Source organism: Marmota flaviventris, chromosome 2 (assembly GCF_047511675.1).
Source record: "Marmota flaviventris isolate mMarFla1 chromosome 2, mMarFla1.hap1, whole genome shotgun sequence".
Taxonomy (NCBI): Eukaryota; Metazoa; Chordata; class Mammalia; order Rodentia; family Sciuridae; genus Marmota; species Marmota flaviventris.
The window spans coordinates 136,034,877-136,056,438 of record NC_092499.1 but is presented as its reverse complement, the minus strand read 5'-3'; the positions used below and the strand labels follow the sequence as shown (position 1 = coordinate 136,056,438).

Below are 21,562 nucleotides of genomic sequence, written 5' to 3'. Positions count from 1 at the left end.
GAGGTGGGGTTTCTCCCTCCTTCTCTACCAGGCATGATCTTGGGCTTGAGGAGCCATGGGTATCTGTGCTGTGCCTAATTGCAGCAAGCATGCTCTCAGGATGTTTGTATGGAAGATGGAAGCCTGAGTGCCTCAGTGAGGTAGAGAAAATTTCTGTGAGGTGGCTCTTTTCCTGTCCTCTAACCCTCCTCTTCCAGCCCCACCCCTGGGTCTAACATTCCCTCCCCTCTGTCATCCAGGTGTATCCACTGTGGTGTTGTCCACCTGACCTTGGCCTTGCTGAAAAGCCACATCCAGGAGCGACACTGTCAGGTTTTCCACAAATGTGCATTCTGCCCCATGGCCTTCAAGACTGCCAGCAGTACCGCGGACCACAGTGCCACCCAGCACCCCACACAGCCCCACAGACCCTCCCAGTGAGTGCAGCTCCAAGGCCAGTGGGTTCTGTGGGGCAGAGAGGAGTGGCCTGGGTGCTGTAAGGGGTGGTTTAGGGATGGACTGGGAAGCTGAGGCTAGAGGCAGAGATACCTGGAGACTGTTGAAGACATCCTTAGGCAGGGGAGTATCTACAGTGGCTCAGGGTAGTGCTTTCCCAAACCTAACTGTGGTTCAGAGAGAGCAGAGAAGGGGTGAGGGGCTGTGTGGTTCTGCAGCAGAGCCTTGGCTGCCTCATACCCTGGGGCTTGTCTCATCAGGCTCATTTATAAGTGCTCCTGTGAAATGGTCTTCAACAAGAAGAGGCACATTCAGCAGCATTTTTACCAGAATGTCAGCAAGGCGCAGGCAGGCGTCTTCAAGTGCCCTGAGTGCCCACTCCTATTCCTACAGAAGCCAGAGTTGATGCAGCACGTCAAGGTGGGCTGCCTTGGGGGTGGAGGCTGGGGAGGAGGGTACCTCAGGCCGGGGGTCTGACTCTGTGCATCTTTCCCCCTGCCCAGTCAGTAATCGCTCTCCCCATCCCCAGAGCACCCACGGTGTTCCCCGAAACGTGGACGAGCTATCAAGCCTCCAGTCTTCAGCGGACACGTCCTCCAGCCGCCCTGGCTCCCGAGTTCCCACTGAGTCCCCAGCTACCAGTGTGGCTGGACGGGGCAGTTCCCTGCCCTCTGGCCGCTGGGGTAGGCCCGAAGCCCATCGCAGGGTTGAAGCTAGGCCTCGGCTGAGGAACACTGGCTGGACCTGCCAGGAGTGCCAGGAATGGGTTCCCGATCGAGAAAGCTATGTGTCCCACATGAAAAAGAGTCATGGTCGGGTAAGTGCAGCCACAAGGTCACAGTACAGTGCAAGAGTCACTGGACTTTTGTCCTGTGAAGTTAAGGCCCCCTTATGTGGCTGACCCCATAGGGTTCCTGGTACTTAGGGCAGGTTGGTGCCACAGACCTTAGGGCAGGTTGGTGCCACAGACCTTAGGGCAGGTTGGTGCCACAGACCTTGAGGTCTTCCTTTCTGTCCGTATCATGTGAGAATAAAGATGCACCTAGAACTATCTTCTGGTTCTGATGCTTTGTGACTTGTCACCTCTTCCCTTAGACATTGAAGCGGTACCCGTGTCGGCAGTGTGAACAGTCGTTCCACACCCCTAACAGCCTGCGCAAACACATCCGCAACAACCATGACACAGTAAAGAAGGTCTATACTTGTGGGTGAGTCCCTGGAGGTGGAGGGGAACAGGCCTAAAATTCAAAAGATTGCCTGTGGCCCCTCTAGGGCTTTTCTCTGCTGCGAGATCAGGAGTCTGAGGCAGGAGATGAATGAGTTTCTAACTTGAAAAACACTGTCACTAATTCAGAAGTCAGGGAGATACCAGCTTCCAAGACCTGGTGGCTCCTGAGCTTTCTCTGTCTCCTCAGCCCCAGCCAACATAGCCAGTTGTGAGGGACCCTGAGGTTTAAAAAGAGTGACGTAATGTGATGCATTCTTGCCCCACTCCTGTGATCATCTGCCCATGCTTCAGCATGTACCCTGGTCCTTTCACTCTGACCACTAGCCCAGCCAGCACTGAGGCTTCTGGGCAGTGATATCAGGGAGCAAGATGGTGGCTGAGGGCCAGGTGGCAAGTGTGCAGGCAGGCTGACCTGCTATTGTCTGCCACCTTGACTGGCTTGCTGTCTGGATCTCACTGGGAGCACCCAGTACCAGGCCGTCTAAGGACACAGCTGTCTGCCTGCTTCATTCTTCCTGGTGTTCATTTGAAGAGCACCAAGGAAGCCTGCAGCCTGGAGTCTTACCCCAATTCTCTGACTGGCTCTTGCAGGTACTGCTCTGAGGACAGCCCCAGCTTTCCTCGGCCCTCACTCCTAGAGAGCCACATCAGCCTTATGCATGGCATCAGAAACCCTGACTTGAGCCAGACATCCAAAGTCAGACCTCCAGGTGCACATTCCCCTCAGGTGAGTGTGGGCTGCCTGCTCAGTTAGGCCTGGGGTTTGGGAGTCATTAGGAGGAGCACAGGGAGTCCATTGGTACTCACAGCCATGGAGCAACCTGTGATTACTTCCCTTAGTGTGGGTCACTCTAGTCTGTGACCTACATGGGCAATGCACACAAGTAGAGAACAGGACAACATGGCCTGTCAGCCTTCTGTTGCTATTGTTTCCCTGTCACTGTAACCACCCCCTCTTCAGTGTGTGTGTGCTCCGTGGACATTGGAGCATTTTCACAGACACCATCTTGCTTCTGTTTCATAGCAGTCCTGTGAGGCAGGGCTGCCCTGTCAGGTGAGAGTCATGACGTCAGTGTTAGTTACCTCCTTGTCTGACTAGTTATGGGAAAAGCCAGGTCTAGACCTGCTCTCTAGGCCCTTTTTCTGACTTCATCTCTATTCTGTGCCCTATTCCTATTTTTGCTAAGCTTTGGAGCAGCCTATATCCCCTCCTAACTGCAGACTCTTGCCATGTCTGAGAAACTCTGAGGGCTGCCTGGAGTTCCAAGGCATTCTCAAAACTTTCTTGGTCTATTCAGAGTGGTGCTTGATGGCAAAGGCCCTTTCACACATAGTAGGTAGGGTGCAATCGATATTTTCTTTCCATAAGGAAAATGTGCATTCTTCCTTCCCCCCAAAATGCACATACTTTCTGATCCAGCAATTCTGTTTATGGGGCTTATCTGTAGAAAGCTTTGGCCTTGGGCATAAAGAAGTGTGTTCAAGGATGTTCACTGCACTGCTGTGTGTAGTAACAAAGATAGAACTCAACCAATGTTTGCCAGTGGGGACTGTCATCTCCACAATGGGTCAGTGTGCTGCCATTAGAAGAATGAAGCCTCTGTGTGTGCTTTCATGGAGACAAGCTCCAGTATATGTTGTTAAGTAAAAACTGCAGGGTGAAGAGAAGTGTGCATGGCACATGATTCATTTTGTAAAATACAATAGCTTTATTTTTGTATGTGCATAGGATAACTTTTCCCAGGCACAGTGGCACACACCTGTAATCCCGGCTACTGGGAAGGCTGAGGCAGGGGGATCCTAAGTTTGAAGCCAGCCTTGGCAGCTTAGACTCAAAAACTAAAAATAAAAAAGGGCTGGGGGTATAGCTCAGTGGTAAAGCACCCCCAGGATCAATTCCCAGAATCACAGGGAAAAAAAAAATCTCTTGGAGAGGCTACAAAATGGTACTATCATGTTCTTTGGAGAGCAGGCCTGGGGAATGTGGTAGGAGGGCCTTAAAATGTTCATATATTTGGAATGTTTGTGCCACATGTATGTTACACTAAAAAATACACAAAGATTGGAAATGAACCAAACCAGTGTTTAGGTCTGGGTGACCCTGGCCCAGGAAGTGTCTTCTTTGAGGCCTTTGGCTAACCTGGTCATGTCTGGGGGCTCATGTCAAGGGCTTGGCCTTGATTCTGCTCATGCTCTCTCTCCTTTCAGGTGAACCATCTGAAAAGACCAGTCAGCGCAGCAGGGGATGCTCCAGGCACCAGCAATGGCACGACTGTCTCTTCCACCAAAAGGCACAAGTCTCTTTTTCAGTGTGCAAAATGTAGCTTTGCCACAGACTCGGGGCTCGAGTTTCAGAGCCACATACCTCAGCACCAGGTGGACAGCTCCACAGCCCAGTGTCTTCTCTGTGGCTTGTGCTATACCTCTGCCAGCTCTCTCAGTCGCCATCTCTTCATTGTCCACAAAGTGAGAGACCAGGAGGAAGAGGAAGAGGAGGAGGAGATAGTGGAAGTGAAGGTGGAGGCAGCAGAGCCGGAGGAGGGCTCTGGGGAGGAGGTGGCCATGGAAACTAGAGAAAATGGACTAGAAGAATACGCTGATGAGCCTTTGTCAGCTGATCCAGGGGCAAGGAGATCATTAGGTCTGGCCCCAGAGGAGGACAGTGCCCAAGATGCTCAGAGTCAACCCCAGGCCTCTCAGGACCAGGACAGCCATGCACTATCCCCTCAGGTGTGACTGGAAGCTTTGCAATGTGTGCGGTCAGGGTGGGCCACGGTATCCTTCACCTGCCGTGCAGACTGTGGGAAATAAAAGGCTCTGCCCTGGTGTGTGCGTGGCCATTGTGCCCTAGAGCAGTGTCTGCTCTGAGCTGTGGGTCCTGGGTGTCCCCTAACCCCAGGAAATATGGGGTCACCCAGGACCCTCACAGCTCTGAATTTGCTTCTGTTATTTATGCCTTTGTGCTGCTTCTTGGTACCCCAACTCTTGTCTGTGTCCTTCCAACCCCAGGCTGCTGTGTGGCCTAATTCCAGTGCTGTCAACTCAGCTCGAAACCCCTCTGCATCTGCTCTTCCAGGAGGCTCCTGCTTGCTGCCTTTAGCCAGGAGACTCCTCAGAGCTCTATTTGCCTGCAGATACTAGCTCTCCTTCCTTCCTTCAGAGCCTGAGAAGGAGCAGAATGAGGGGTGCTGACAGTCCCTCTAGGAGAGCTCTTCCCAGCCTGGCTTGGCCAGGGCCCTTGGTCACCTTGCCCTTCCTTCCTGTCTTTGATTCTTTTCCTCAAAAATAGTCTCGAGAACTAATTGTTATACTGGCTCATCATGTCTCTGTGGGTGGGAGAAACTTCAGCACACCCCTGTTTGAAACCAGGGACAGCAGGAGGTATGGCAAAGGCAGGTGCCGAGAGCCAGATCTCCTTCAGTAGGAGCTGTGGGTGGGTCTTTGCACTGCTGTTGTCTGCCTTCCTTGACAAGTGGGGTTCGGGGCACACAGACATTGGAATATTTGTATTCTTGCTCCTGTGCCATTAGAGAGGCTGCTGCCCCAGGCAGACCAGCCCTCCTCCTCTCGGCTATTCTCATGTTGCTCAGACTATATTTCAAATAAAAAAATCTTCTTACCATACAGGTAGGCTCTTGTATTCCTCTTCAAGTGAGCCTGGCCCTTCCCTGCTCCACCTGAGGGTCTTTCCCCCAGACTTCCGTTGTTTATTCCATCTCTGAGGGAAAATAATGCTTCCTATTGTCAGAGGAAGATCCTCTAGATTCTGGCACTTGTGGTGAGGAAACTGGGAACCCCATACTTCTTGGTTCTCTAGAGACCTTCTGAAGGAACAGGGGGAGGTCTCAATGCCAGTCAAAAGTCACCTTCCAGGTCTCCCCTGGGCTAATGCCTTAAGGCCTATCAAACTTCTCTGAGCGTCTCCATCTTTCTTACATAGTAATTTTCAACCTAGTGTAACCTTCTGCTGGTAAAGGGATGAACAGGAGGAATTCTGTAATTCTCTGGCAGCATTCGAGACCTTGGTCTGTCTTCTGCCACAGAGAACTCAGATGTGGCAGAATAGGGATTAGACTGGGGAGGTAGGTCTGTCCTTTCACTGATGATGGATTTAGAACCTGCCCAAGCACAAGGAGTAGGCTGTCCTCTGTCATCTGACCCAAGTGGCCTGGGCCCAGGCCCAGTAGGATCTAGTACTGGCTAGGTACTCAGAGGTGATCTTTAAGGGGAGGCAATTATAAATTAAGTCAGATAAATATGTCTTTCCACAATTGAAAAAACAACACATTTTTTTCTTCTATCAAATGCCAAATTTTTGATGGAAATGCTAATGGCAGTGGGAAAGGTTAGCACTTGCTCAGTTTCAGAGAGACTTTGGCCATCTGTACCATTTTAATGACTGCTCTTTCTGGCAAGTCCACCATGGTCCCTGCTTTCAAAGCTGGCAGTGAGGGCAAGTTGGGCCTGTTTCTGGCTGCCTGTAAAGCCAGAGCAAGCCCCTGCTTAGCTATTGTCCCTTTCCTAATTCCAATTGCAGGGAGCTAGCCCTGTGCCCTAGGTCCATTTGCAAAAACAGGTTCTGGAGGAAGGAGGCAGATAAAGGTGTTTGAAGTGGATGGCTGAATTCCTTCCTGCTTAGAAACATGGTAGCTAGAGCACAGGCAGAGACCCAGACCCATCTCTCCTCCTAGTGTGGAAGAATGTGAGCTGCCCACTGGGAATCCTGGGTCATGACCTGGATTCTGCCCTTAACCAACTCTCAACCATGGGCCTCTCTCCTTCAAAATGTAACTAGTAATTCTTACTCAACTCCCTTCACAGGCTTTTATGAGATCATGAATGTGCCCATACTTCTAGTTTATACAATGCTATATGAACATGGGGAATCCATACTTGAAGGCTTGGAGAGTGGCACATGCCTTCCATTCACAGCTGGATGCTGACTTTAGTTCAGAATTGGCCTGGCACAGCTCCATTATTTAGTAGTAGAGATGATAGAGTTGTAAGCCCCACTCACATGCCCAGCATGCTCGACACTTTTTGATGACTCTCTAAATTAACCCTCACAAAGATCTCAGTTATCCCCCATTTTACAGAGAAGAAAACTGAGACTCAGATTGAATGATGGACATGTCACTTGTGGTGACAGTACAAGCAAGTCAAACCTGTCAAACCACTGTGCTGCTTTAGTGACCAAAGCTATTTAGGCTGGCTGCCTGCTCATCAGTGGTTTGCAGACATCCTGAAGTCCACTTTTCTGCTTCCCATAGAGTTGGGGTGCCCCACAAGTGCCAGGTTCTCTTCAGAGTCCATCTATGCCTTGTCACCCTGTGCATCGCACCTGCTTGTGTGGTCCTAAAGTACATGCAGTGTCTACAAACATTCATTCTCATGGGGATTCACTTTGCCATTTGAATACCATCATTTTTTTAAAGGATTGTCTAAAAAATGTTGCCTAACCTTCATAGGGTACACATGGTTCCCTCAGAGTCCAATATCTTCTGATCTTCTTTTTCATGATTTTTTTTTAATGGTTGTGCTATCATTTGTCATCATCAGAGAATGCTTGCTATAACAGGCACTTAACTGCTGCAGTGAATGCTCTGCTGATCAAGTTAAACAGATAAGATGCCTGCTCTGTACAAACTATCATTTAATACACTCTGAAGCTTGACAAATGACTAGTATTTATTCTCCAACTGCTTTATCTCTGTAAAATGATATGCTGAACTACTATGAGCTAATTGTTGTAGAAAGAACTTTCAACTTATGTAAACAGTCTGGATTTTAAAACATACTAGTTGTGGCCCAGCAAGTTCCACATTTTGCCTCCCCCAAGACTAAGGAACTTCTGTCCTGTTCACCACTGTATATGCAGTACCAGGCTGTTTCTTTTATTTTTTGTTTGTTTTGAAAAATTAATACATATACATGGTAAGACATTCAACAATATAAGGGTATACAATAAAAAGTAAACTCCCAAAGGAGGTCAGCCTCCAGTCCCCTCTCCAAAGTTAATCACTGTTATTGATATCTTGTATATCCTTTCAGAGCAATTCTATGCATTTAAAAATTTATAAATATGTATATTTATATATCTATTTTTAATACAAATGGTAGCATTCTGTACACAGTGTTCTGAAGCTTGCTTTTTTTCACTTACACAGTAGTTTGGAGATTGTTCCAAACTCAGGCTGGGTTATCGGTTATCATAATTCTTTGAAAGCTTCTAGCACAGTTCTTTGCGTACAATAATGCTTCTAAAAGTGTATGGATGAGTGAATGAATGTGTGCATGAATGAATAAATCTGATTCAAATGGTAACTACAAAGTTCTCTCAGGGTCTGACCTGCTTTTATCCTCTTGTTTTCCAAGGAATTCAGGCTGTTGTTCACCTTCTCTGTAGATGCTACAGCAGCCCTAGGAAGTGGACACAGGATGACCTGGGCCCCTGGAGGAAAGAGCAGAGCCTAGAGCTCTGCTCTGGAGTATGGGATTTTTTTCCCCCAGGTCTCTATTTAAAATGTCTCCTTTTTTTTTTTTTTTTTTTTAAGAGAGAGAGAGAGAGAATTTTAATATTTTATTTTTTAGTTTTTGGTAGACACAACATCTTTATTTGTATGTGGTGCTGAGGATTGAACCCGGGCCGCACGCATGCTAGGCGAGCATGCGACCGCTTGAGCCATATCCCCAGCCCCTAAAAATGTCTCCTTCTTATTGGAAAACAGTGTAACATTGGAGAAGATAGAAAATATGCATATTTGTAATCTCGTCCTTTTACCATTGCAGTATCATTTTTGTTATATCACATTCCAGTCCTTGCTCAACACATTTGTTAGGTTAATTTATGGCATAATCGTTGTAACAACAGTGGTTCATATTGAACATTTCTATGTATATATCTATTTTAATACAAACAGTAGCAGACATTCTTACATTTTTGGGGGGGTAGGGTGGGGAGGAGGGTTCTGGGGATTGAACCCAGGGGCGCTTCACCATTGAGCCACATTCCTAGTCCTTTTTATTTTGAGACAGGGTCTCACTAAGTTGCTGAGGCCAGCTTTGAGCTTGTGGTCCTCCTACCTCAGCCTCCCAAGCCATTGAGATTATTGGCATGTGCCACCACACCCAGCTTACATTCATTCTTTTACTTAGCCTCATAACAATCCTATGTGATAGATACTACTAGTATTATTTCGGAGTCAGTGCAATTGAGGTTCAGAGTGGCTGAATGATTTCTCTAGAGCTACAAAGTTAGCAAGGGACAGAGCTGGGATTTTCGTACTCAGTGTTAGTATAACTAACACTCTATTGTCTCTAATTTCAAAACATACTTCTCTCCACTTAACGTTACGACATGAACATTTTCTGAGTTTCTACATAGCCTTGAAATATTTTCAATTATTTTAATTATTTCATCATGCCAAATCAACATAATTTACTTAACCACTTCCTGCTTAACACTTCCATTTCCCACTTCATCAGGGAAATGAAAAATGTTGGTCATACAGCCTTTTGCTTCTGCAGAATTATTTCCTCAGGAGTTTGTCCCTATTTTTCCTTGAGTAATGGCAATGTGATAGAATGGAGCAGGCCAGAGACTAAAAGTTAAAAGCCCTTAGGTTCCAGTCTCTATTGACAAAGTCATTTACCGTCAGTTCTCTCACCAGTCAAATGAGGAGATTGGTTTATATAGCTGGATATCTTGAGTTTGCCAAATTGTGTCTTCTTATTTCTTTATATATTCAGGTCAAAGTAGAGAAGACCTTCCCAAAAGCAAGAATTCTTACAGTATTTTCCCTTTGCTTATTTACTTTTGGCCTAGATATATAAAGAAATGGAAAAGACCTCCCTTTGCTCCCCCGCCCAGATGTATCACTTTTATTTCAATTTGTAATTTCAATTAACATCAGATTTATGTTTTTTCAGATAGAGTTCTAGCTCATCAGGCACAGTGTCATATGCCTGTAATCCCAGCAACTTGGGAGACTGAGGCAAGAGAATCACAAGTTCAAGGCCAGCCTCAGCAACTTAGCAGGGATATGTCTCAAAAAAAAAGAAGAAGGGTTAGAGATGTAGCTCAGTGACAGAGACCTCTGGGCTCCATCTGTAGCACCGGGGTGGGGTGGGGTGGGGAATGCGGATAAATTAGCTCTTTTATGACTATTTTCTTTGGCTTTTGTTGAGACTGTCTAAGTTTGAACTATGGATCATTCCCAAGCATCCCTAAACCCTTCCATCATTCAAGCACATTAGGCACCTATATTCAGATGAATTTCTTAGCAAGTTCATTGTGCTACGTACTGGCCCTTTAAAATGCTTTTTTTTTTTTCCTTTCTTTTAACCATTTGTAAATTTAAAGTGTGTTTAGTGAAGGAATAAAAAAAAAAATCAACAAAGAGCCCAGCGTGGTGACTCACGCCTGTAATCCCAATAATTTGGGAGGCTGAGACAGGAGGATCACAGGTTCAAAGCCAGCCTCAGCAGTTAAGCAAGGCCCTAAGCAGCTTAGTGAGAACTTGTTTCAAAGTAAAACATAAGAAGGGCTGGGATGTGGCTCAGTGATTAAGCACCCCTGGGTTCAATCCCCGTATCAAAAGAAAAAAATCAACAAAGAGCCAGGTGTGGTGGTGCATACCTGAAATCCCAAAAAAAAAAAACCTTCTGGGGATGTAGCTCAGTGGTTAAGTCCTCCTGGGTTCAATCCCCTATGTATCAAATAAATAAATAAATAAAAATCAATAAACATGTCATTGATCATATGAAAGATTGAAGGATGTGATAAAGCTATTTACAATTTCTGTCTGGAATGAGTCCCCATAATTGTGCTCAAATGATAGTGGACTGTAGCACCAGATCACTTCAAGGGTGGTCATGGTATTGCATAAACATCAATTGTCCAGACCTATTAGACTTTCTAAAATTGAAGCCCATCACCTTTGCCTCTGTTCTCTGTGAAAAAGGGGACTGCTGATTGTGCTTTTATTTGAGAGAGTGGTTAAAATTCTCTTCCACCTGCCATTCATTAAACTGGGAAACCCCATTGTTTCCAAGCCTCTCTTCTCAATTACAGCCCAGGACACACTGTAAACAATTATTCTACTCTGGGTCTTTCTAGTCCACAGACCAATCTGCTTAGAATTTCCCCCTAAATTCATTGTGCATAGTCAGGACAGAATATTTTGGGTATCTGAGGAGGGTGGGTATAGCTTTTTAAGAAGCTCTTTGTCAATAGAGAAAGATTCACATTTCTTTCCTTGACTGATTTTGAAGAGGGCTGGGGATATGACTTAAAAATGGGCAAAGGCAAAGACAGAGGTTGAGGGGTTGAGTGAACAGTATGGAGGTGATGGCAGAGAAAGGGTTAGAAAGTTGAGAAAAGCTGGGGAACAGCTCAGTGGTAGAGTGCTTGCCTAGCACACTCAAGGCGCTGTTCCATTCCCAGCATCACAAAAGAAAAAAGTGAGGAACAGGCAGGAGAGTTTGAACAAACAGAGTTTAAAGCTTGGAAAAAATGCACTTGACTCCTATGACAGTGAAAGAGGTGGTGGCTTGATTTGTCCATGGCATCCCTTGGGTGGGCAGTAATGATGGCAACTGAGGCAGGGAGGTATTCAAGTTTTTAGAAGAGTGAGAAAATACAGGTGTTGAGGAAAAGGAAGGCTGAGATACAAAACATTCCCTTAGTCAACCACGCATGGAGGTGCAAGCCTATAATCCCAGCTACTCAGGAGTTTGAGGCAGGAGGATCTCAAATTTGAGGTCAACTTCAGCAACTTAGGGAGACCCTCACTCAAAATAAAAAATAAAGGTCTGAGATGTACCTCATTGGTAATGTGCCCCTTCTCCACATTCAATCCCCAGTACTATTTAAAAAAAATGTTAGAGATATAACTCAATGACAGAGGCCCCTGCATTCAATTTCCCTGTGTGTGTGTGTGTGTGTGTGTGTGTGTGTGTGTGGTGGGGAATCCGAGAGGGGGGGGGTGGGGCTGTGTTCCCTTGGGAAAAAACCTGAAGGAAAAAGGCTGGTTCACTCTGGTTGGAGATGCATGGGTTGAGAACAACCTTTCTTAGGTCCTAAAAAAAGATGTGTTGTATCCTGGATCTAACTAATTGCTGCCCCTGACCACAGAGTCACCCTCTCACCTGGAAAGTGCCTAGATTTTTGGCAGTCTGATTGTGAAATCAGAGTAAGTAGATTGGGGAGGACCCCTAGCTGGGGTAGCCCTAACGTGAGCCCCCAACTCCCCTTTCAATCAAAATGGAATTAGGAGTGGTTTCTTGTTGCCAGCAGTCCTTTCATTGGTGTCCACTTACACAAGCACAGCTGTGGCCACATCACCAGTCCCTGGATTCAAACATGCCAGAGTAGCTAGCTCATCCCAGGGCAGCAGGACCTGGAGGCTCCACCCTCCAGGAACAGAGGCTCAGCTGTCTGAGCTGAGACCTCTGGCAGCTCCAGGAGGAAATCAGTCAGGCAGTCAAGAGCACTGCAGATCAGCCAGCAGAAAGGGTTGTTTGCAGTGCAGGAGAGTAGATTCCTGTGGGAGGGCAGGACCAGCAGAGATTTGGGTTTTGTTGAGCTTAGAGCCAAGACTTTAGAATAAATGGAATCAAGAGAAGGAGAACCGAAAGAGGAGATCTGGAGGGAGTGCACAGGTGTTTGATTTAGTCGGGGGAACTTTGAGGGCTGCAGTGGAAGCCGATGATGATGCATGAGGAGGTCCTCCCTGATGTCTCTCCTAGTCCTGTGCCACAGCTTATGGAACAAGCCACCTCAGTATGAGTCCATGTAGGTGCCAAAAAGAAAGAAAGAAATTAAAACCTGAAAAATCTACCAGTCATAGTGAAGTTGGTGATACTTGTGTCCATTTTGCCCTGTAAAGCTCACAGGGGAAGAGTAACCATTTATATAGCACAGTAGCCTGAGATGGACATCGGCAAAGCAGACATGTCCAGAGAGGAACATCCTGCATGGCATGGGGCTCACAGTGCCATTTAACATAAGGAGCTGTTGAAGGAACTTGATATTTCTTCAGGAAAAGAAATATAGGCACTCTTTTCACACCTTTGCAGGGCTGTTCTATCAAAAAGGAACTAGACCTCCATGGGACCTCTGAACAGAATTCGACTTCGAATAAAAGGAAAATCCTCCTAAAAATGAAACCAGATGCCTGGCAGAGAGGCATATTCCATCCTCTGGGGATGCCCTTGCACAGGCTGGGACACCTTTATAGGAGTACCCTAGATAGCGCTGAGACCCTCCCTGCAAGGGCAGGGTGGGGATTGAGGTGGGGAGTACTTAATGATGGCCAAGTTCCCTTCCTGCCAATACTGACTGCTTCTGCCTCATATCTCCTCTCTGGCACATAGCTAGAGCTATATGTTCTTCCCCTCACTTCCCCCTCTCCCCAGCCAGGAACCAAGTCTGGGCTTTGGAGTTCCATGTCAACTAACCCTCAGGGACTGGTGATTGGTCACTTTTGTTGGGCATGCCTGATTCTGACCTTATGTTACAGCTCCAGCCATTGGATTGCTTCTGCCTTGTTCCGAAAGCCAATGGTTGCACACTATAACACAATTCTGATAACCTATTACTGCTCGATATTGTGACTGGTTACCCTTGGGCTCTTTTGAGAAGTTTGGTAGTGAAGGGAAGGATAAATGTCTTAGGGAAAAATTAGCATTAGATAATCTTCACAGCTGTGGGGAGGAAAGCCAGTCAGGGGACAGAAGCTATTAGAGCAAAGTGGCTGAGAAGGCCAGAAGTTTGGGAGCTGGGAAAGGGAACAACAATACATTTAAAAGTAGAGGTTGAGGGGCTGGAGTTGTAGCTCAGTGGTAGAGTGCTTGCCCAGCATGTGTGAGGCACTGGATTCGATTCTTAGCACCACATATAAATAAATGAATAAAATAAAGGTCCATCAACATCTAAAAAAAATTTAAAATAAAAAGTAGAGGTTGGTGGGACACAGGAATGATAAAGCTAGCCTGTCCTTCAGAGTTGACATTCTTGCCCAATGACCTAATTTCTCCTGTGTGTTGAAGGAACAGTTGACCCTTGGAAGTGAGGAAGAGGAAAGGGAGGTTGGAATCTTCTTTGAAATATTTGCTATAGGGAAAGAAAAAGGTCAGCTTGGGAGAATGTCAAAGGATTGCCAAACTGTAGGAGACCAGCCTCAAATTGAACACTAGAAATGTTGGCCCTCTCCAGAGCAAGAAGTAGCCACAGCCAGATTCCAGATTCCACCAATAAGGTTAGTCTAGTAGAAGGTCAACGGGCAAGTGAAAGGAAATCCCTGAGGAAAGGGTAGTTGAAGCGACTGTCCACTCTCCACTATGTCCATTTGTGGTCAGAGTGGATAAGAGAAGTCAGGAAGGAATGTGAGAGTGTAGAGGTGAGGGGTGGGGAGTTGAGGCCTAGAGCTGGCCTGAAGCCAAGGACAGGCTTGGAAAGTAGAAAGATAACAGTGTGTCATTTTAGAGGTGATGGAAGACCTGGTGATAAGGTTCCAGTGGTGGACATTTGTTTTTTGTTTGTTTGTTTGTTTGTATTCTTTTTTTTTATTGGTTGTTCAAAACATTACAAAGTTGTTTTTTTTTTAATTGGTTAAAGAGAGAATCTTTTAATATTTACTTTTTAGTTTTCGGCGGGCACAACATCTTTGTTTGTATGTGGTGCTGAGGATCGAACCCGGGCCGCACGCATGCCAGGTGAGCGCGCTACCGCTTGAGCCACATCCCCAGCCCCAGTGGTGGGCATTTGATTGGATTACCAAAGGCTAGTAAGAGTGAAGGCCTTTGAGAGAATGAGGCCAAGGGACCTGCTGCTGGGGGGTTGACTAAGTCATCAGAAGAGCTAGAATGATGGTGGGGGGCCAGAGACTGGTGTAGCACAGTGGAACTTTATGTGAGTCAGTCATTGTTTTTAATAAGTTCAGGTGGAGGGTGGTGACAAATGTGGTATAATGTCCTGATAGCTAATAAATATTGAGGGTAAAAGCTGAGGCAGGAAAATCACAAGTTCTAGCAGCTTATCCTCAGCACAGCCTCAGCAACTTAGCAAGACCTTGTCTCCAAAAAATCAAAAGGGATTCCTGGGTTCAATCCCCAGTACCACAAAACCAACAAATAAATCAGGGGTAAGTATTGGGTAATGTATGCTCTGGTCAAAGCTTCAAAGGAGGATGGATTTATTATTATTAAATGTCCCTTTCACGGCTCCCAAACTTCTGGCCTTCTCAGCCATCTTGTTCTAATAGCTCTCCTGCCTGTTTCCTTCCCCACAGTTATGAAAAATATCTAATGTTAATTTTTCCCTAAGACATTTATCCTTCCCTTCACTACAATTTATTATTATTAAATTTATTATTAAATATTCCTTTGACATTTGTTAGCTTTGGGAGGGAGAAAACTGAGTAGGAAGGAGAAAAGATGCAATTAAGTTAAAATACAAGTCATGTTCAAATTCATCCAAACCTTGGTGAAAGGGGCTGAGGTAAGAGAGCCAGAGTATCTGGGGAGATTCCACTGTGCTCTGGCAGGGAGCAGCTTCCCATTAGGCTAAGTATGTTAACAGTAGCCCAGCATTTTCCTACAGTAAGCACCCAGTTTACTCTGGGCCCCCAGGAAGTTTGAAACAACTGGAAGGAGGGATGCTGGCACCAATAGCAAGTTCTTCCAGCTCTTCATCAGTGCTCATGTTTAATGACAAACACTGACTGCATTGTGCTTGATTATTCCTACCAGAGAACCAGAGCATGCACTCCTCTGGACTCTTCTAGCATCATGTACAAATCTCTAGCAAAGGATTTATGGCTGTTTTAATTTTTCTATCTTTCCTTCAGGCTTGAGAGATCGAGTCTCAAGGGCAGAGACTAGACCACATTAGTTTCTGAACCCTCAGCACCTGGCATAAAGCCTGGCATGGAGTAGTTAGTTGTTGCTTAAGTGCTTGTTGAATGAGCAACTATGACCTTCAGGATAATAAATAGAATGCCCTACTCCCTTTTACAAAGATGAAAGCTAGCCGGGCACAGTGGCACACATCCATGATCCCAGAGACTTGAGAGTCTGAAACAGACCGCCAAGAAAGTTATTAGTGGGTAGAGTACAAAAGCAGAGAGATGCTAATTTTGTTATAGCTACACTAATATAACCTCTGCAGGGTCCACATTAAAAAAAAAGAAAAAACTGATGAGCTGGAGGATATACCTAGGGTAGTTAGGGCTATCATACCCACTGTTACGTGAGAAATGGCCCAGGATTGCAAATTCAATCCAGTTTGGGCAACAATGGAGAAAGCTAAAGCCCAGGGATGGTAAGCCACTTGCCCAAGGTCACACAGTTGCTCAGTGGCAGAACAGGATTAGTTTCCAGACTCTTAACCTAGTCTTCCTAGGACAACACCACTTTATGTGTCCTCTCTCCTCTTGCTGGACTGAAAGCTCAGAGAGGAAAATATTATTGATCTCTCCATTTCTGCCATCACAAGCTTTACTCAACTTTGACCCTTCACCAGAAATTTGGTTGTCTTTCCCCTAACCACCCATTCTGGGGATGAAACCTAGAACCTTGAGCCTGCTAGACAGGATCTTTACTACTGAGCTCCATCCCTGGCCCTATAAATGTGGTTGAAGACAAAGAAAATCTGCTTGTTAAATCTGCAGATAGCAAGAACTGAGAAAGATGGATTATCCTATAGATTAACACTGGATGACAGGGCAGAATTCAAAAAGATCTAGGTCAGAAGGAAAGTGAGTGTGAGAAAAAGATGAGCTTTAACTAAAAACAAAACTGAAACCAGGGTAAGATTTTTGCACTTAGCATAAAAAGATTTTAAATAGGTAGGAGTAGGGAGACCTTAGGTGAATAGGGGTACATGTTGAAAACTTGTAGACTAAGGAATCAATGAAATAATGTGACCGCCAAGAAAGTTATTAGTGGGTAGAGTACAAAAGCAGAGAGATGCTAATTTTGTTATAGCTACTCTAATCTAACCTCTGCAGGGGCCACATTTAAAACAAACAAACAAAAAAACTGATGAGCTGGAGGATATACCTAGGGTAGCTAGGGCTACCATACCCACTGTTACATGAGAAATGGCCTAGAGGGAAAGTCCAATCCCACAATGTGCTACACAAGGCCTCCAGACTCAGTCTCCTCCATTTGTTCACTTCTGCACACTTGAATGACATGCATACTGCTATATGTTTATGCATACCATCTCCTCTATCTGGAATATTCTGCCAACAATCTAGTTGGTGAGTACCTATTTTCAAAATCTTTCTCAGTATTTACCTCCTTCCTTAAAAGGAATTTATTTATTTTTTAGTTGTAGGTGAACACAATATCTTTATGTGATGCTGAGGATCGAACCCAGGGCCTCACATGTGCTAGGCAAGCACTCTACCACTGAGCCACAACCCCAGCCCACCTCCTTCCTTTTAAGACTGTCCTAACCAGGGGCTGGAGTTGCGGCTCAGTAGTGGAGCTTTGGCCTAGCACATGCGAGGCACTGGGTTTGATCCTCAGCATCATATAAAAACAAATAAATAAAATAAGGGTATGGTGTCCAACTACAATGAAAAAATTAAAAAAACAAAACAAAACTGTCCTAACCAAATCCCTAGACAGAGCTAGAATCCTAGTGACTAAGGCAAGAGGATTGCAAGTTCAAGGTCAGCCTCAGTAACTAGTGAAACCCTATCTCAAAATAAAAAAATAAAAAGGGGTGGGATGCAGTTTAGCAGCAGAGCACCCTGGGTTCAATCTCCAGGATTAAAAGAAGGGAAAGAAAATTCCCAGGCAGAATTACTTTCTTTTCTCTTTCTTATTTTTTCTTTCTTTTTTTTTTTGGGGGGGGGCACTAGTAAAGCAACCAAGAGGGCCTCTACCACTGAGCTACATCCTTAGCCCTTTTTAAATTTTTTTTTATGTTGAGACAGGGTCTCTCTAAGTTGCTGGGGCTGACCTTGAACATGTGATCCTCCTGCCTCAGCCTCCTGAGTTGCTGGGATTACAGTCATACACAACCACACTCGGCTCTTTTCTAGTACTTTAATGTTCCCTTATACATAGTTTTGTAATTGTATGTTTCACCCTGTGTTGTATTTTATTTATATGCCGGTCTCCCCTATTAGACTTAAGCTTCTTGCAGGCAGAGATCATGTGATCCCTGTTTCTAACACAGCTGCCCTAGCCTGATACTCTCTTGATTTAAACAAATGAACCAAAACTTTTAGTGGTTTTCAAATGTTTGATGGACCACACTGTAGATGACTAAAGGGATGTTAATGCACACACCTTCAAAGACCCAAGAACAGGCTGAATGGAGGCATGTGATCAAGAGATGGATTTGGGCTCCTAGGAGAAAATACTTTAGTATTGATCAGTTCTTAGATTCCACCATAGAAGCCTAATTTGAAGTAGCTTGAGCAAAAGAGAGATTTTTTGGCACTCAGATTCCAAGGAAAAGTTGAAATGCCAACCTGCAGGAAGGCCAAGGACAAAGCTGACAAATCTGGGAATACCTGCAACAAAGTACCTGAAAGCTTTCAGGACCCTGTGGCCCTCCCCTCCTCTGAAGACTTCCTTCTTCTTCAATGAAGATTGGCCTCCTCCATATAGTAGGAAGTATGGCTGCGGACAGCTTGAATCTCATAGCTTTCTACCACAGAGACACCAGCTTTCACTCCCAATTCCAGCAAAGAATGTTTTGATGGAGAACTTTCACAGATACAGCTTGGTGTCTGTGGTCAGGAAGATGGGGTACCATGAATAGCCTGGTTTGGGTCAAATGTCAGTTGGCTGAGCTCAGGGATGGGATGCCATTTGGAACCATGCAGAGGGGGAAAACAATTTCCAAAAGGAATGGGGATGTGGGTGCAACCTGGAGAACTGAGGGGTTGAACTCCTTTATTCCCACTTTCTAACCATTATATCCACTTAGCTCCAAACACTTTCTGGTTGCACTCAGCGATATAGGAAAAGGAAGGACCAGCAAAAAGATTATGGTTACTCCTAATATTCAGCAACAGGTTTAGGCGGTGCTTAGCACTTCACTCTGGCAATTGTTGGATGAAACTTAATTATTCTTCTGGGCTTTATTAGTCCTCAACCCATTTCCCGCCCCTGGTACTGGGAAATAAAGGCTGAAGGGATGGAGGAGGTTCGATTACTCTAGAAGCATTTATTAAAGCCCCTGATTTATATTAGATCCTGGGAGAGATAGGGGAAGACACAAGACACACATCCAGAAGAGTTCCTGCCTCCAGGATGGGAGTCACCAATGGAGATGGTTGGGTTTGTGTAAGTGGATCAGCAGTCTAAGAGGTCATGAAGGTGGGGGTGGGGCTGCTGCCACAAGAGGCCTGGATCTTAGACCGCCTTGGCTCCTGTGGATCTAGTTCAAGCTCCCAAGCAGCATGCCTGGCTCCCCATCCCCGGGGCTGCTTCTCTAAATCAGCTTCGGGAGGTTCCTCACTGGCAAAATCCGAAGGGAGCAAGGAAGGAGTGTGGACAGAAGCGGGGGTCGTGGGGTCTCCATTGAGGGGCCCATTCACAGTTCTGTTTCAAGGACAGCGCTTCCCTCCTCCCTGGGCTTTGCGCCGCCACGCCAGCGCAGCTTGACAGCCGTCGTGGGTCAGTGGAGGGGTGGCCAAGGGACTCGGCGCCGGCCCCTCCAGGCATGCCGTGGCGGGCCGGCGGGGGAGGGACAGCAGCAGGTGACGGCGCGGTTTCGGGCTATAAATAGGGGAGCGTCGCGCTGGCTGCAGGGGCCGGCGGCGGGGCTGGAGGCCGGCTGGAGGGCGGGCAGGGCGACGGCGCCATGGGGTCGCGGAGGGTCCCCAGTCGCGGCTGGGGCCTTGGCGGGCGGGCGGGGACCGGGGCCGACGGCGAGGACGATGGGCCGGTGTGGATCCCCAGCCCGGCCAGCCGCAGCTACCTGCTCAGCGTGCGACCCGAGACCAGGTGAATAGCGCTGAGGGGCTGGGCAGCGCTGAGGGGCTGGGCAGCGCCGGGTAGGGCTCCTCTGGGGCGGGCGAAGCTCAGGGTGCCGCCTGCGCCCCTGCTGGCTCGGGGCTGCTCCTCCTTGGAGACCTGGGTGGGGCCCGCGCCCTCGAGCGCTCAGCCTAAAGCCTAAGGCTTGGAGACAGGGACAGGCCAGAATGCCCCTCATGGCTTCTCCTGACCCCTCGTGGCTCAAGGGCCTCAGGCCTCTGGCAACTGAGAGACCCAAGAGAGGAGCAAGACCCTATTTGGGGGATTTCACAGGGCCTGAAGGTTTTCCTTATCTCCCCACCCCACACCCGGCTACTCCCTGGGACTGGATTCCAGAGCTAGCGATAAGGAAAGTCAGAGAGGCTGAAATTCCTCCCTGCTGGTAGAGAGGGGGAGCGCACTGGTGGCAGGGAAGAGGGACGGGGGACTGCCCTGAATGGGACCTGATTAGCTCAGGGTGGGGGACATTGACCAGGAAGAAAGAAACCTTGTAATAAGTAAGGGTCCTCCTCTGGGCCCAGGGCATTGGTCTTCTTCCCAGGGTCTATGTCAGGGCTGGTGAGATGAAGGGGTAGAATCAAGGGCTGGTTCCTATCTGGGATACCAGGGATTGAGGACCTGAAGCTCTGAGGGAGCCAATTGTCCTGCCCTGTTGGGGGTGGGGGTGAGGTGCCAGAGGGATGGAACTGATGAGCCCTTCACTGGTCTTCCCAGAGATAAAGAGTATGGAGACTTTGTTTTAGGAGGAGGCTGCCCACAGATATAGGGACACATAGACAATTGACAAGCATACAGGCACGGAGAAGGATACATGTATTGCCAGGAAGACAGACACTTCCTGCCCATTCTGGGCAACTAAGTTTCCTTTCACTCTGGAGCCTGTTTTCAAAGGGGAATGTGAAGGTTTGGCTATGGGGATAGTGTTGTTTCCTGGTCAGAATTTGTTGTGTATTATGCAGAAATTAGACTTTACTGTGAGACACTGTCTAGAGATCTCTTATTCTCCTTTCATTAAACAGCATAAAAACAGACATCAAGGACTTTCGGGAAAAGTCCTGGGCACTTCCTCTAGGATTGGCTGAGTCCTATTGACCTTGGAGTTGGAAAAGTTCAAATGTAACCGGAACCTGTTTCTGCATAAAACACGTCAAATGGTGTCACATGTCTGGGGCAGGGCTGAGGGCTCCTGTTAGTGACTGAGTCAGACTTGAGAAGGTCCCTGGCTGCCAGGAAAAAATGCCCCTTCCTCTTAAGTACTGTCTCTACTTAAACACGGGAATGAAATGTGGTCATTTGTTCTGGTCTTTAATGAAGGGCACTCCCTGTGGGGGCCTCACATTTGTCACAGTGACTTGTCTGGGCTTTTAAAATTTTTTAGTTTTTAGTAATGGGGATTGAACCCAGAGGTGCTCTACCACTGAGCCACATCTCCAGCCCTTTTTATTTTTTATTTTGATATAGGTTTCCCTAAATTGCCCAGGCTGGTTTTGAACTTAAGATCTCCAGCCTCAGCCTCCAGAGGCGCTGGGATATAGGTGTGCACTACCATACCTGACTTATCTGGGGTCTGTCGCCTGCTTCTGGCCTTGTCCAATACCAGTGCAACAAGGAGAAAGAAAGCAGGATTCTTCTTAGAGCAGTGATGAGGAAGAGAAGGAAAGGTGCTTCAAAATCCAGGTGGATTGGGGAAGACTGTTAGGAACAAGGCTGGAGAGTGTACGCAGTGCTGCTGTCTGGCTGAGCAGTTGTGTGATGGACATTTTTATTGCATATTTGATGTACTCAAAGTTGAGTGTCAGCCAGAGAGCAGCAGGTGGGAAAGAAGTGGCAGTCTCAAGGCCCCTTGGGCTTGAATGGGGATGCTCCTAAAAGGATTGAACCTGAGGATTGAAC

General features: G+C 46.8%; 3 protein-coding genes across 9 annotated transcripts in view; 2 read left to right on the top strand and 1 right to left on the bottom strand.

Annotated features, from left to right (window-relative positions):
• Nucleotides 1-7,792, top strand: part of Znf592 (zinc finger protein 592) — a 51,369-nt gene extending 43,577 nt beyond the window's left edge. For all 5 annotated transcript variants that reach the window (XM_071608598.1, XM_027920092.2, XM_071608597.1 and 2 more), the window contains 6 exons: nt 240-416; nt 696-855; nt 965-1,252; nt 1,531-1,643; nt 2,255-2,390; nt 3,872-7,792. In XM_071608598.1, the coding sequence (XP_071464699.1) occupies nt 240-416; nt 696-855; nt 965-1,252; nt 1,531-1,643; nt 2,255-2,390; nt 3,872-4,399 (1,402 nt within the window). In that variant the 3' untranslated portion in view covers nt 4,400-7,792. The remainder of the gene's footprint in view (nt 1-239; nt 417-695; nt 856-964; nt 1,253-1,530; nt 1,644-2,254; nt 2,391-3,871) is intronic.
• The window catches only part of Znf774 (zinc finger protein 774), a 596,184-nt gene that overhangs the window by 236,465 nt on the left and 338,157 nt on the right, over nt 1-21,562 (bottom strand).
• Alpk3 (alpha kinase 3) overlaps nt 19,464-21,562 on the top strand; it is a 55,750-nt gene continuing 53,651 nt past the window's right edge. The window contains exon 1 of one of the 3 annotated variants that reach the window (XM_071608596.1): nt 19,464-19,639. In XM_071608596.1, the coding sequence (XP_071464697.1) occupies nt 19,497-19,639 (143 nt within the window). In that variant the 5' untranslated portion in view covers nt 19,464-19,496. The remainder of the gene's footprint in view (nt 19,640-21,562) is intronic. The other 2 variants (XM_071608595.1, XM_027920083.2) reach the window with 2 other exon arrangements.